This window comes from Podarcis gaigeae (genome assembly GCF_964106915.1).
Source record: "Podarcis gaigeae genome assembly, chromosome: 17".
NCBI lineage: Eukaryota > Metazoa > Chordata > Lepidosauria > Squamata > Lacertidae > Podarcis > Podarcis gaigeae.
This window is the reverse complement of record NC_139694.1, coordinates 29007310-29022978: the sequence shown is the minus strand read 5'-3', so window position 1 is coordinate 29022978 and position 15669 is coordinate 29007310. Positions and strand designations below refer to the sequence as shown.

The 15669-nt window shown below is 44.3% G+C and overlaps 1 protein-coding gene across 19 annotated transcripts in view; it reads right to left on the bottom strand.

Moving 5' to 3' along the window:
* SMARCA2 (SWI/SNF related BAF chromatin remodeling complex subunit ATPase 2) overlaps nt 1-15669 on the bottom strand; it is a 127601-nt gene that overhangs the window by 19590 nt on the left and 92342 nt on the right. For 17 of the 19 annotated variants that reach the window (XM_083718288.1, XM_083718289.1, XM_083718299.1 and 14 more), the window contains one exon: nt 8182-8399. In XM_083718288.1, the coding sequence (XP_083574414.1) occupies nt 8182-8399 (218 nt within the window). Of the gene's footprint in view, nt 1-8181; nt 8400-9470; nt 9492-10218; nt 10330-15669 lie in introns of those variants that run through there. The other 2 variants (XM_083718297.1, XM_083718298.1) reach the window with 2 other exon arrangements.

The window sequence follows — 15669 nt, the reverse complement described above, 5'->3', positions numbered from 1 at the left end:
TCAAACTTCTGCCATCGAGGAGCCATCCTGCGGCAGACCTAATCTCAGCTGGCCAAGGCTGAAACAGCAGTTTATTCCACGTGGGGAGGAAAAACAAGCTGGGTGCTTGGGGAGGAGGGGGGAATGGCTCGGTGCTGTGAAAGGAAGCGATTTTTCACTGCTTGGGCAGGAGCTGGTGGGAGATGCTCAGGGAAGACTGTCAATGTCGCCCGTCTGCTCTGAGGAAACTGGGCGCCCCCCGCTCCATGCTTAAGAAGCAGCGCCCCCAAGGCTCCTGCCCTGGCTGGGAAGCGGAGGAAAATCTCACAGGGACGCCCAAATCCGAGCCTGAAAACATCCCAGGTCTGGTCAGTTCTAAGGGTCTTTGCATTAAAGGAAACATGGATGACCAACTGGGAATCCTAGCAATTCTGCCTAGACAAGCAGGCACTTTTGCCCCTGAATGAGTCCCAAGAGTCGCGGATGCGGCCTGGTACCAGGAAGCGCTGCGTCCCAGAGGATAACGGACTTGTTGCCATGAGGGTAACAAGGCTAATGACGGCCAACAAACTCTTTAAAGCGCTCCTTGCCACTCCCGTTGATTCATCGCAACACTTAGATGATCCAGGCTCCAGTGAAGAGAATTAGTTGGAAGTGACCAAAAGTGGCCTGAGGAAGGAGGAAATAAAATCCATCCCGGCCTCAGTTAAGTAAGATGGTTTTCTTAGTGAGAGCATTTGCCTTTGTAGGGAAATGGAAGTGAGACGTGGAAGATGAAAACATTGCTTTGGGGGTCTCCTAAAAGGATTAGCTCATGTTCAATGAACAAAAAATAGTGTGCGCCACCCCCCCTTTGACTGTGGGGGTGAAAGCAACAAGTGAATCGATCTGCACCCATTACTGCTTCTTTCAGTCTTCCAAAGACTGGAGGGAGAGACCGAGCTCCAATAAATGTGGTGCGAGATATGCGCACCCCCCCATATTATGGGATTGCTGGCCAGGGAGGCCAGCCCTGCACCCCTGGCCTCACACCATGCCATCTGCACATTCACTTGCTAAGGCAGGAGGGGCCCCCACAGGTGTGCACTGAAGGCCCCCAAGTGATGGGAGACCCCGGGCCAATCTGGATCCCCCTCGAGGGTAGAGATGCTCAAGATGCGCAGGGCCCCTTTGTGCAGCCACTGGGCGCACAACTGGAAGAATGAGGATGCTAGTGCGCTGTACTCCTTATTTAGAACCAATCAGGTTGAGAAGATGGAGAAGCCAGCGAAGGGTCCTGCTCTCTTCTTGCTGGTGTAAAAATATTTTACAAAGCAAAGTAACTTACTGACTTCTTCTTTGGCGATCCCTCGTAGCAGAGTAAGATTGTCTTCCATAAACACGGTTTTAACAATGAGTCCGTAAGTGACTCTGGAGGCCAATTCTGGATCCACACGTCCTTCCACAGTGGGGAAATTGGTTTCCAGGCGGGAGTTGATCACGGTGTGGATTTGCCAAGCATGCCTTCCTCTTAGCATGTTTCTTACTTGTGTCCTGAGTTCGAGTGCCTTCAAAGCCCATGACACTTTTGGTAAAGGCTGTTCTCCAATTGGAGCACTCGCAGGCAAGTGTTTCCCAATTGTTGGTGTTTATACTACATTTTTTAGAGTTGCCTTGAGACAAACCTCTTTTGTTGACCACCAGCATTACACTTTGCATTTTTAATTTTGGAGTAGAGGAGTTGCTTTGGAGGACGATAATCAGGCATCCGCACAACATGACCAGACCAACAAAGTTGAGGCTGAAGAATCATTGCTTCAACACTGGTGATCTTTCCTTCTTCCAGTACCCTGGCATTAGTTCACCACTGACTGTTTCATACAAAATCCAGAAGCACACCTCAAAGGACAGATTCAGGATGATGGCATTTCATGTTTCGTCCCTGTTCTGAGTCATCATTAATTTTGTTTCCATTATAATGGGCACAATAGGCTTCTGCAGAATTACAAAGCCACATTTTGGACGCATGTCAGCAGTCTCTCACCTACTTTTAAAAACCCACTTCTAGCTAAGCAAAAAACTCTTCAGCTCTCAGGATGGGTTGGGGAACCTCTTTTGTCTCCATGGCTTTATTCCTCCTTGGGCAACCTTCCTGAGGCTTCGTGACAGCGGTGGAGGGACAGATGTCCAAAGGGCAAAAATGGTGGTGGTGGGGACACTTCCCCTTGCATGGCAGGTTGTGTTCCAGCCATGCAGAAACCTTAGATTTCTCCACCCCCAGACCTCTCCACTTTCCCCAGTGGTGAGCAAGGGGCAGCAGAAAAGATCAAGGAAACATTTCCGCCAGGCAAAAGCACTCTGCAGATGTGGCCGGGGGTGGGGTCCCCGACTCCCGAGGGCCAAACGGGGAGGAGGACATTCAGGAAAACACTCCCATTGCTAACTCGCTGCTATAAAAAGAGAAGGAAGCGCCCGTGTTTTTAATTTTACAAACGCTGAATCAATGCGATAAGACTACTTCTGAGCTCACTTGAGTTTTGTGAACAGATAGCAAACTCGCGTGTCCGTTGTGCAATCTAAGCTGGTCACGGTGAACAAGCCCATCTCCATTTAGTCAGGCCAGATATGAACGGAGCCGTTGGCCTTCCCACCAAACCTCTGCGATTATTTAGGAAAATAAATGTGTCATTCAGGAAAAGTTCTAAATGACGGCAGCTTTCTGTGTCATCCAAACTGGGAAGCCACAGTGCCTTAGGGGCTCCCTGGTTGTGAGAAGGGGCCCCGTAAATGGACAAAGTCAGAATCTTGGCTTCCTGAGCCACAGGGTAGATAAAAATCAATGATTTTTTTAAATGGATTTTCAAAATTTAAATCAGATTTCTTTTATTTAAATTGGATTTTTAAAATAAAGTGCTTTTGGGGGAATAATCTTTCTAAAGATAGTTTTCTATTTAAGTTACATTAGAGTCCAAATGCGATTCATCAGGAAATAAGGATTTTTTAAAGTTTTTCATGTGTGCTAAAACTCAGTCTAAATTTTTTATTTCAAAAATCGTTTAGCCACATCAGTTAACAAACATGGATACATATGCTATACCGTTATTGTTTTAGTTAAGTAAACTGTTTAAATTGTCACTAAGGGAATGATTATTTTCCTCCTTCCAATAAAGTACAGCAGAAAAGTTGTCCAAATATAAACACAGTTAACTTATTAAACATCACAACAATTTCTTAATTATCGCTCCATGTATTTCTAATAGTATAACCAAATCAGTAATTTTTTATATATAACTGTAAAAACTACTCCAAAAACTTATTATTCCAAAATGAAACCCTCATCTGGTTGTAAATATTAAGATATTAAATATTAAGATATTGTAAAAATTAAGCAATAATGAGTCTTTCTCTTAAAAAAATTATTTAAATCAAGTCTTACTGACCAGTGATTTAAATTGATTTGATTTAAATCAAATCCACCCTGCTGAGCCATGATACAACTCTGCAAACGGTGCCATCACGAGGAAGCAAGACCAGAGAATACCCCAGGGACATCTCACATTTCCTGACATTGCAAGGAGAGAAACTCCTGCAGAGATGAATATGACCCCGTCTTTCAGCGGGGACAATGTCTTGCAGGGTGTCCCTTCTCAAACCTGTAGACCAGGAGTAGTCAACCTTTTTATACCTACTGCCCACTATTTATCTACTTGCACTTTGACGTGCTTTCGAACTGCTAGGCTGGCAGGAGCAGGGACCGAGCAACGGGAGCTCACCCCGTTGGGGGGATTCGAACAGCCGACCTTCTGATCGGCAAGCCCACGAGGCTCAATGGTTTAACCCACAGCGCCATTCGCATCCTTATGTCTGTAAGTAGTGGGTAAATAAATAGTAGATTAGCTCTACGATGTCTCATGCTTCTTGCTGTCTTATGCCAGAAGCTTAGTGTGCATACATCATTATGATGTATGTCGTTAGAAGCGCACGGGAATGGAGATGCCTTTTCCAGAGCTGTGCCTATCGGAGGATGCTTGGAGTTCTGGGGGCTTGCAGGCACCCCATGGCGTTTTCCCAACACTCCCTACATCTTCCAATGAGCTCCCCTTAAGAAGTTATCTGTTTTGATGCTCTGTCTGGGGACCAGATAACAGGATCAGAATTTCAATATGCACAAAGCCACAAGGGGACACTATTTCTGTGCTATTTCTCAAATCACTCATCTCTCTCATTAAGGGGCTCATATTCACAATTCAGCCGCTCTTACTTGAGTTTGACAAGTTGTGCAATGCAGATAGGTATCATTGAACCCTTTCTAGAGGAATAAACTTCTACGTTGCTTCCAAGGGGGATAAACAAATTCATTAACAAATTAATCACAGCAAGGAACATAGACGTTGGGCAGGATATTCTGCAAGTCAGTTTAAGATAAACTTGGATCACACACCAATGTAGGCTATATGCAAAATCCAAAATATTTCTGATGGTCTGCTTATGTCGGGCAAAAAGGATTTTGAATACAAATTTTATGTTTCCCACCTTACACGTAAAAGTACACGTAAAATTTGGAATATTCTCATTTCTTTAGGGGGAAAACCTGAAAGAATGCAATGGTTAAAAAACCAACGCATAGTATATTAAACACAAAACCCCACAAATTCTAGGAAACACAGGGTCATCTATATGCAGATTTTACTAACGTTTTCATGTTATGATTGCAAAATTGTCCATATCATCCATATAAAAAATGTGCTATCTAGGCAGGCTTCAGAAAATATTTAAGCAACGGACTGTTCTTCCAAGATGTCACTGAACCAGTATGTGGCTCAGTAAACCAGGGTTTCCCAAACTTGTGTCTCCAGCTGTTTTTGAACTACAACTCCCACCAACCCTAGCTAGCAGGACCAGCGGTCAGGGATGATGGGAGTTGTAGTCCCAAAACAGGGGAAGACCCAAGTTTGGGAAATCCTGCGATAAACCAAAGTGATGAAAATGAGCCTAGCCTCATCCCAGGGAGACAGTGTGGTGTAGTGGTTAAGAGCAGTGGACTTGTAATCTGGTGAACCAGGTTCGATTCCCTGCTCCTCCACATGCAGTTGCTGGGTGACCTTGCGCTAGTCACACTTCTCTGAAGTCTCTCAACCTCACTCACCTCACAGAGTGTTTGTGGTGGGGTTGGAAGGGGAAAAGGGATTGTTAGTCGCTTTGAGACTCCTTCAGGTAGTGATAAAGCGGGATATCAAATCCAAACTCTTCTTCTCTGCGCTGTGGCCATGAGAAAGAGCTTAGAAGCCTTTGCTTCCATTTTTTATTAACCACAACTTGACATGCCATCTGAATCCAAAAAGCTGAGCTGTTCTTCAGTACAATTTTCCTTAAACCAGTGGTGTCCAAACCTTTTTCAAAGAGGGCCAGATCCGAGGAATTGAAGGGTTGCGAGGGCCGACCAAACGGCCAACCAAAGTTGTTAACCTTTTTTTTTAGGACTGAAGTTGTTGCGGGTTTTTTTTAGGATTGAAGCTGTTGAGATTTTCTTAGGATTTTACCCCAGGAAATAAACTGCCACAGGGACTGGATTAAACCAACCGGCGGGCCGGATTAAGCCCCCGGAACGGACTTTGGACATGCCTACCTTAAACATTTCAACAAGCTGTAGTAAAGATAAACCACAGTTTAAGGTTTGGACAGCACCTGATACAGTGGTCCAAGGCTGGTCTGCCCATCTTGCTTGGGGAGGCAGTTGGGCGATGGCTGGGAGGGGGGCAGATCCAGCCCCCCAGGAGCTCGGAATGCTTTCCCCCCGCTACCTGGGAAGACTGGGGCTGCCACTGCCCCCTTCAGTGTGCCAGGGCTTCCCTCGGCCATTCCCAGTCCCCTTAGGCGATGGAGAGATGCTGGAGGAGCGCCATTTTTTGTTTTGACTCAAGCCACGAAGTGTATTGGGCCAGCTCTGCTGCGGTTCATTGAAACCAGGACTGAAAACATCCCATCTCTGCCTCACTGCCACCATGCCTGAGCCCGTGGGAAGTTTAGCATGGCGTCTCCATGCAGCCAAGATCTGAACACCAAATCTGGAGCACATTATCCTACACAAGAGAAAACTGGGTTTCTGCTTTTAAAAGGTCCTAGTTTTAGTACCGGCAATCTTTAGAAATGTTAAACTGTGTGTGAGCTTCATGAAACTCGGCAAGTTTGAGTTACCACGCAGAAGCGAATTCTGCCTTGATACTAACGTCGAAGAGAGACAACTTCATGTCTTTAAAAGGCATTATCTTTGTCATTTGCACTGCATAAAGAAAAGGAACAGAAAGTGTGTAGACTCCTAGGAAGAAGTATTTTGGAAGTGGTAGAAGTAGGTAAAGCAATGACTTACTTTTTAATATAAATACTAAATACCTCAAACATGTTTAAGGATATTCAAAACACTTTCTTTTTACTAGATGCAATGGATGCTGAATGTCACACTGCTCTCCACCCCAGAGAACTAAAGAATAGTTATGCTCCAGGAATGTATTTTAGCCAGAAACCGATACTTTTGCAAACAAAGCTGTGAGGAACCTTTGTCCTGTAAGTGGCACTTATCAGATCCGCTTCCCTGGATATAAACCACTCTGGCTAAACGTGCATTGGATTGTAATGTCAGAATAACAGAAATTGGAGATACCATCTTCAGCGCTGCCAATATCCCTTTTTAAAAATCTTTCTGAAACTGCACTACTAAAATATCTTGCTGGAGTAGATGACATGGTTTGTCAAATGAATGGGAGCTTTCCCCAAGATATTGAAGACCCTGTAGATGTTGTGAATGGCACCCCTAACTGTCAAACCCAACTCCTATCCTCACTACCTAATGCATTTTCCCATCACAGCTCAGGACTGCAATACCTTAAGGACCACCTTTTCCCATCTGAACCTGCCCAGACCCTGAGATCATCTTCTGAGGCCCTCCTTTGGGTGCCTCTTCCTGAAGAAGTCCGGAGGGTGGCAACACCAGAACAGGGCCTTCTCTGTGGTGGCTCCCTATCTGTGGAATGCTCTCCCTAGGGAAGTTTGTTCCTTTTTACCAGGCCTTTGGTTGATTTGATTGACATCCTATGCCCTTTTAAAATGTGGGTTTTTGGGAGAGGGCGGGTATTGGGTTGTTGTTTTTATTTTGATTATATATTTTGTGGTTTTATATTTTGATTTTGTTCTGTGAACCACCCCAAGACCTCCAGGTATAGGGCATTATATAAATTCAGTAAATAAATAGATAAGTAAGTAAATAAATAAATAAAATAATAATAATCACTCTGTGCAAGAAGGAGAGTAATTCCATATTGCCCCTAGTTTCTATTGAAAATATACTATTAATTCTGCCATCCTCTTGGGAGGGATGGAGCCAGAAGGTGATGCTGGGACACCCCTGCTCTGCTCAGGGCTAGAAAATGAGATAGGAAAGCTAGGAGCTCAAGGGCACCTTAAACCAGGTTATGGGTGCAACAACGAAATGTCTAGGCACACTTTTTTGTAACAAGAATACAAAGCTGAAAATGAATGAACTGCAGCTAAAATATCATGTTCATTTTCACTGTTCACACGTTCTGGTCCTTCCCCTGCCCACCCACCTAATATTCTGAAGAGGGTCTCTTCTCCAGTCTTCAGAGAGTAGCTGGAAGTGGGGAGGCAGAAAAAGCTCCTCCTTTCCTTCCACTCTGCAGTTTCAATCTGAAATCTTAGGTGCAGGATTGCGCCTAGAGCTCAGAAACCGCTCACTTTGAATGAAATTCCCCGCCACAAAATGCGCCTCGAACAAGGGGAGTTTCGAACATCGGTTCTGCTCCATGGCTTCTGGGTTCCATCTTGTCCCCAAGTGCTTTTTAATTACTACATGAAGCTGTTGAGAAGGAATTTGGAGGTTTGGGCAAGGTGGAATCAGATGACAGGCTGTTCATTTCCTCTCCTAGTCCCTGGGATGCTGTGAAAGCGCTGAATAGATGTGTGGAGGAACTGTGTTTTTTTTATGTTACTATTTTACATTTATATCCTACTTTTAAAACATGGCGGTTTTGTTGGTTCGCTACCATGGGAGAGCTTTTCTGCCCTGAAAAGTGGCATGAAATAGTTCAATAAATGATGCATTGATGCACATAAGAATAATACAGGTGTGCGTGTAAAATACACCTATTTCCGAGCAAGTAAGTCTTTACAAAGAAAACAAGGAACTGACATAGGTAAATATGAGCTCACCTGTCTTTGTAATTGATAACAGTATCAATGATGGCATTCATCTGCTTCGTCAGCTTAGGAGGGTTAGGTGACAATTTCTCCGCCGGCGGCCTTCCTCTCCTCTTTTTCGCCTTCTCTCCATCCTCTTTGCCCGAATCTTTGTCTACATTTCTCCTCCTTTTCCGTTTCTTAAGCCGAACTTCTTCTTCCATTTCCTCCAAGTTGCCGTCTTCGATTGCCTTAATTAGGAAAGACGAAAAAATTATTTGCAAAATTGAAGACGCCAATGGATGCTATATATTATAACCTCTGCAAGGTGCAGACAATTTTGAAGGATAAAATGAATCAATCCAGAAGCAGAAGTCCAAATATAAATATTAGGGGAAATCAGCGGCGCTAAACGTAAAACCACAGTAACAATTTTGTCGGAGTAATCCATTCAACTGTAGAGCGTTAAGGCCACACCCCAAAAAAGGCCATTGAAGCTCCAACTGTCTCCATGCACACTCAATGAATGATCAATATATTTTAATATGTCCATTCATACATCATTTTCAATACATATTTATAGACAAAGCAATCATTAAAAAGGGCGGGGAATTCTCTTCAAAACACATTCACCCGCATACATTATATGAATTCCCCTTTCTGAACAAAGAAGTAACAAACCAGATTCTTTCAATTAGAAATTTTCAAACAAAATTTTCAAATCAGTTCAAATTACACACCTAAAACGCCACGAATGCAATATTCAGCTAAGGTCTGGACCACTGACAATGCAGAAGTGTTGGACAACACATTGTTGTGCAGCAAAGACTATTGGCACTGTGGGGTGAGGAAAATGACACCACGCAAACACAAATCAAGCAACATTCACTAGTTCAAAATTTACCTGCAAATGTGTGCTGTGAACCTCAGGCAGCAGCACTATGCAGTGAGAGGGTGGAAATTGCTACAAAAACAAACCTGTTTTAAAGGAAATCTGTCCACACTGTCTAAGAAATCCATGTGTGACAATCACAGAAGCTGAACTTTCTTTGGTTTAAGAAAACAGAAGAAAACGCCCAGAGATGTGGGACGGTTTAGTCTTCCAGGATATGAAAATGACAAAGGTATTAGAGGGAAGAAAGAAAGAAAAAAAAAATCCTGATTTTTAAAAATAAATCACCTCCGTTTTTGTGCTGAAGGCTTTCTCAAAACACCAATGTTGACATTGTCCCTGTTGCTTTCCTGTGCTCCCTGCAACACATGCACATGATAATCAATCCTTTTTCTCAGAGCTGAAAGAGCTCTAATCATCAGGCAATTACCTTCATTTTTCCACAGCACCAAACATGGCTAATATTTATGAACATGTGAGTGCAACAATCAATACACAAAGAGTGATTGCAGCCCAGGCACAATTTCTTTCACTTGGGCGCAACGTCTCTCTCACCAAAACGTTTTGTGTGCACAAAACCTGGTGCACCACACAAAGCAGGCGGGCATGTCAGAGACGCAGAACAACCTGCTTCCTATTCATCCTGCAATGTGGAAACCCACAGACGAACATGAATGCACACACAATCCAGAGGGAGTGCCTGGGAGCCAGGCCTGAATCATCAAAAGACAATTTCCATCCTGCTTCTACTGCGTTCGGAGAAGGAGCTGGAGATCGGATGAGTTAGAAGGAGGAGGAGGAGGAGGAGGAGGAGGAGGAGGAAGGAAGAAGGAAGGAAGGAGCAGAAAAAGAAGAGGAAGAAGAAGGGGGGAAAAGAGAATTATCTGCACACAAATTCATGAATATTCATTTGGCTCAAGCAGGACACCCCGGTGCACACATACCAGCAGCTAGCGGAGATTTAAGCAAAGGCAACTGTTCTGCAAATCTCGGAGGCTCATCGTAAATGCAGCATGCAAGGCTGTCAACAGTTAATGCCATTGCTCCCCTTAATCCCTCGTTTGTGCACGGAAAACGCGGCAGCAACACACACCGGCCTGGGATGCGGCGCACACCTAGGAATGCCCGGGATGCCGCTCGACTGAATCTCCACGACAGCAAGGAAAAAGGATATTTACCTTACCACTATCAGCAGCAGGCCGGCTATCGGAAATCACAGTTAGTGGGGATAAAATTAACAAGCCAGCAAAGCAGCGAGCTGCTAGTCTCTTCATCAGCTGATCAGGGGGGAAAAGAGAGCCCGGGAAAGGCTATGTTTTCATACACAAGTAATTTTATTTTACGGAAAATGCAATCCTGAGAGGGTTGTAGGGGCTGAATTCTGCTGTTTCATTCTACCTTCCACAAGGCCTGCAGCCTCCTTCCTCCAGCCTGATTTAATATTGACAAGTACTTATCATATTTCCCCCTTATTATTCCAGGAACTCAAATCAGGAATTATTATTATTATTTTCTTTGGAAGGGGGGAGGGCAGTTTCCCGGAAGCTTTTTAATTACAGTACATTAATATTTTTTTTAAATCCAAGGGATATAAACACGCTTTTTTTAAAAAAAGCAAAACAGCGAGGCGTGCGTTTTAAAGCTGCACCACACACACAAAGATGCTTCATTGTTCTCTTAAATTTGGAGATGCAGGGATTGCTAAAAACAGCAGCACTTCGAAAACCTTCCTGATTTAACATGCCTTTGAGACAAAAGCGTAAGGAACGAAGTATTTCTGTTTTTAGCATGTGCAAAATACAACATACTCAAATCCCACTGCCACCCTCTCATGCTCTCAGGTGCCACACCTAAAAGGCTGCTTGGATTTGCTGATGGCTAGCAAGATTTCAAAAGGGATCTGAATAAAAATGATATTGCAGCAGATTATATCATTTTCACCCAGCAGATATATGCATATTAGAATTTATGAGTTCTATAAATTTGTGGGTAGCTTATGGATACTGACCATTCTTTTGTGACGACTTCCCAATAATTTAAATTTAACCTCTTAATCCCAGAAGCTGGTATTCTGCATTCTATTGACAATCCATGGAAATTAACACTATTTTAATCAGATCAAAGATTTTTAGTACCAAATACACAATCCAGTTATAGGTCAAGCCTAACTTGAATTTATTAATGGCATATTTGTTACAGAAGTCAAGTTCGCTTTCTAAAAAAGCGAAAATACAACCGAGCATTACCATTCTTAATCACGTGATAATTTCATATATTTTGTTGCTTAGAGAATGATTATTCAACAAGCAGGGCTCCCGAGAACTTTGTCTAATTTTATTCCTCAGGGTCATTTTGATTTTTGGCCTCTGGAACGGAAATATCTGGGGGGGGGGTGTCCTCTGGTCACAAAAGACAATGGATACAAAAACATGATTACCTTTGATTCCCTACAAACCTTGGCTTTGCTCCACAAACAAATTTAAACGCATCTTTATTTACAAACACCCACACAAAACACAGTGAGTACTCAAAACCACCAATAACCTCCACACCCAAAAACACTGAAATTGCCTAGAGTAATGCTCATACGACCCTATAATAATCAACTTAGCAGCTATTACTCCACAATAAAAAAGGAAAAAAGAGGAGATTTTATACCAGCAGCACAAATTTGGTTGCAAAAGGGGGTTGGGATGAAGTTTGGGGACCAAGATATGAACAGGTCCTTTGTCCACAAATGCAAGCAAACTGGGAACTCTCCAATTTGCCATTGTTTTCTGTGTTGTCTGAACTGGGAAACTGGGGAAACCAACTTTGGAACAAGCCACAGTATTAAAACACGGTTCTGAGGTTGGTTTAATATCCTGAAAAAGCATACCGTATTTTTCGCTCTATAAGATGCACCAGACCACAAGATGCACCTAGTTTTTGGAGGAGGAAAACAAGAAAAAAAAAAATCTGAATCTCAGAAGCCAGAACATCAAGAGGGATCGCTGCGCAGTGAAAGCAGTTTTCTTGCTGTTCTGGCTTCTGGGATAGCTGCGCAGCCTGCATTTGCTCCATAAGACGCACACACATTTTTCCTTACTTTTTAGGAGGGAAAAAGTGAGTCTTATAGAGCAAAAAATACGGTAATTTTCTAGTTTGGGGCTAAATGGTCTACTTCCACGGGAGAAGCAAAAGGCTTGCTTCCATCTCAGCTTCCGAAGACACTTGTCTTAAGCCGCATTTCCTTACCAGCTGAACATTTTGCCCAGAATTAACCCAAGGAGGTCGTGGAATTTAAAAGGATGGGGGAAAAGGCAAGTGGGTTTGGAAGATGACCAAGGACGTTTCAAGCTCTAGGACAGTGATGGCGAACCTTGTAGAGACCGAGTGCCCAAACTACAAGCCAAAACCCACTTACTGTTTTTTTAGCTCCATAAGATGCACTTTCCCCCTCTTAAAATCTAAGGGGAAATGTCTGTGTGTCTTATGGAGCGAATGTGTGGTCCCTGGGGCTGGGGGGGAGGGAACCCGGGCTTCCCCTGCCAGACCCGACAAGCTCTTTGGGGCTGGGGGAAAGCCGGACATCTCCCACCGTCAGCCCCACAAGCGGGAAAGCTGCGCAACGCCTTTCCGCTGCTCCCCAACCTGCTCTTTGGGGCTGGCGGTGGGGGAAAGCCAGACTTCCCCCCACCGCCAGCCCCACAAGCTCCTGAGCAGCTCTGGGGTAGCCCGCGAAGCCTCCGCAGGGCAGCGGGGAGCTTTGCGCGGCTATCCCTGGCTTTTGCAGGAGGTGGGGGATGGAACAGAGCGAGGCTCTCTCAGTTCCCCCACCTCCCGCAAAAGCCCCCAAGAGCCGCATATATTTTTTTTCTTGAATCCCCCCCCCCCAAAGTAGGTGTGCCTTATGGCCAGGTGCACCTTATGGAGCGAAAAATACGGTATTTATCGTGAAGTGCCAACACGGCAATTTAAGCTGTATATCTCATTTTTTCTGTCTGTTTCACATTTCTTCTTTATGACTGCTGTTGTAATAAATAATCCTTCATAAAAGTTACTGCATTATATTCTTCATTAAATTATCTTTCCACTGATATATAATTTTATGGTATAAACCAGTGCTTTTATTCTAAATTATTTTTTTTAGGGTACTCTCATTTTGACTCAAGAAAATCAGCACCGGGGGGAGACAAATACAGTTCAAATTGGCATGTGCGGCATAGGTTTGCCACCACTGCTCTAGGAAGAACTACTCGTTGCAGTATTTTCCAAAGGCTGCCCACCTCGGAGGAACATCTCCCCCAGGACATGTCCAAAGCACTGGTTCTGACCAGGGCAACCTCTGCACCGTGAAAAGTCCAGGGAGTTCTCCTTCATGTTATCTGTATGGACGGGAGGAAACGAAGGCAAGATCCCAACAGCAAAGAATCAACCAATGGAAAGCCGGGGTGATTTCACATCTCATTCCCACATTATAGAAAAAGCCAGACAGAAGGGAATTGTGAAGCGCCCTGAAACCTCCAGATATAGGGCGATATATAAATTCAACAAATAAAATAAACCTTTCAGCCTTTCTGGGATGTTATTTCATCAACCTCTAACACAGATGAGCAGCTGTACCGGGGTAACTGCAACTGGTTGCAGAAATCGCAATGGCTTCCGTCCGTGAGGTTGTCTGGCAACTGAGCCAGGGTTAGCAATACACACCTGAGGCAAGGGGAGGAAACTGCTTCAGGTGGCAGGATCCACAGGGGCAGCAGACCTGGCCTCTAAGGAATGCATTGCTTGCTATTGCTGCCGCTGCAGCCAAATCTGCCGCACTCTCCTTGGCGGCTGATCTGCCACGTCCTCAGCGGCACCCCTTTGCCACACTGCCTTTGCAGCGGCCTCTTGGTGAAAGGGAGGGGCTGCTGGCCTTCTCCTCTCCCCGCCCCCCGTTTCTGATGCAGATATTCACTCCCTGCTTATTCCCTAGCAGGGTTAGGGTTAGGGTTGGCACTATTTCGTGGTTTGCACCAAGTGGCAAAATGCATTGGGCTGGCCCTGACCTAGAGACTCATCACCAGACAGGAGCAAGGAGCCATTGCCCGGGGATGTGGGGAGTTTGGGTTCGCCCCCAGAGGTTCCTAAAAGGCACAAAGAGAGTATGAGGTGCAATGCATGGAAAGCCACCTCAGTGCATACCTAAAATTACGCTCTCAAAATAAAACTCACCCCAGTTAGCATTCTCTCTCGGGCACTTTTAAAGGACTGGTGTAGCAATTATTTACCTACTTGTATTTAATCTATAGCAGAAGCCCAAATAGGAAATGCATGTTTCTATTAGATAAATAAGCTTCCTAGAATGTAGTTTTCTGAAAAAGTAAAAGCAGCCATATTCTGCTTGCAAGTCAAAAAGTAGGGAAAGATAAGAGATTATAGTTCTTCAAACATAGTTATGGAAACCACTGGAGTTTTCAAAGGGCCATAACACTCCTGATTACCTACGGGATCACATCCCTTGCCCCCCCCCCCATCTGCCAAGCAGAAATTGCCCCCTGCCCTTTTTGCAAAGGGATAACCATGGTTAAGGGACATGGGTGGTGCTGTGGGTTAAACCACAGAACTTAGGACTTGCCGATCAGAAGGTCAGCGGTTCAATCCCTGTGACAGGGTGAGCTTCCGTTGCTCAGACCCTGCTCCTGCCAACCTAGCAGTTTGAAAGCACACCAAAGTGCAAGTAGATAAATAGGTACCACTCCGCCGGGAAGGTAAACAGCGTTTCCGTGTGCTGCTCTAGTTTGCCAGAAGCGGCTTAGTCATGCTGGCCACATGACCCGGAAGCTGTATGCTGGCTCCCTTGGCCAGTAAAGCGAGATGGGCGCCACAACCCCAGAGTTGGCAACGACTGGACCTAATGGTCAGGGGTCCCTTTACCTTTAATGTGACCATACACTGTGCTGACCCAGGGCTAAAACAAACCTAACAGATGCTGGCAGATTGCTGTATTCTTGCAATCATTTTTTGCTCCTAATTTTTATAAGGCCATACTGCTGGTCTTAATTTTAAACGTTACTGAAACATACTAGTTAATACCAGAAGCATTCTTCCTTTTAAAAGTTACTTCAAATAAAATTTATTCCAGCTGAAATTGTTCTATAACAGCAGCTTGGGTGTTCAAAATGTCACAAATGAAGAATTGCCTTTGCCTTCTTTCTTACCCTCCTATGAACAGAAGCGAACAGACTCCACCATCGAGAAAATAGCAACTTGCGGCCGTTAACCCACCTTCCAAGCAGTAAAAGTAAATCATTATTGAATTTTCAACTGACTGACAGCTTAGTGGCCAAGTAAAATAAAACTGGCCTTGTAAGATTATAATGTTTTGAGACAGAAGGAGTACTTATGAAGCAGTGCTTTTTCCTTGCTTGGTAATGTTGTTTTGAAAGAAAAGGGTGGCGAAGGGGAAAGGGAGACAGGATCAATTAGACCTGCAATTACAGCAGTGGAGAGCATCATCATCTTCATCATCATCATCATCATCACCATTATCAAACAGATTTATAACTGCCTTTCATTCCAAAAAGAGATCTGTCCCTTGGTGTAATTTTGTGCAGCCCTTCACCTAAGTCCATGTGGGTGAACAGAAAGTTTAAAAAGGGGGT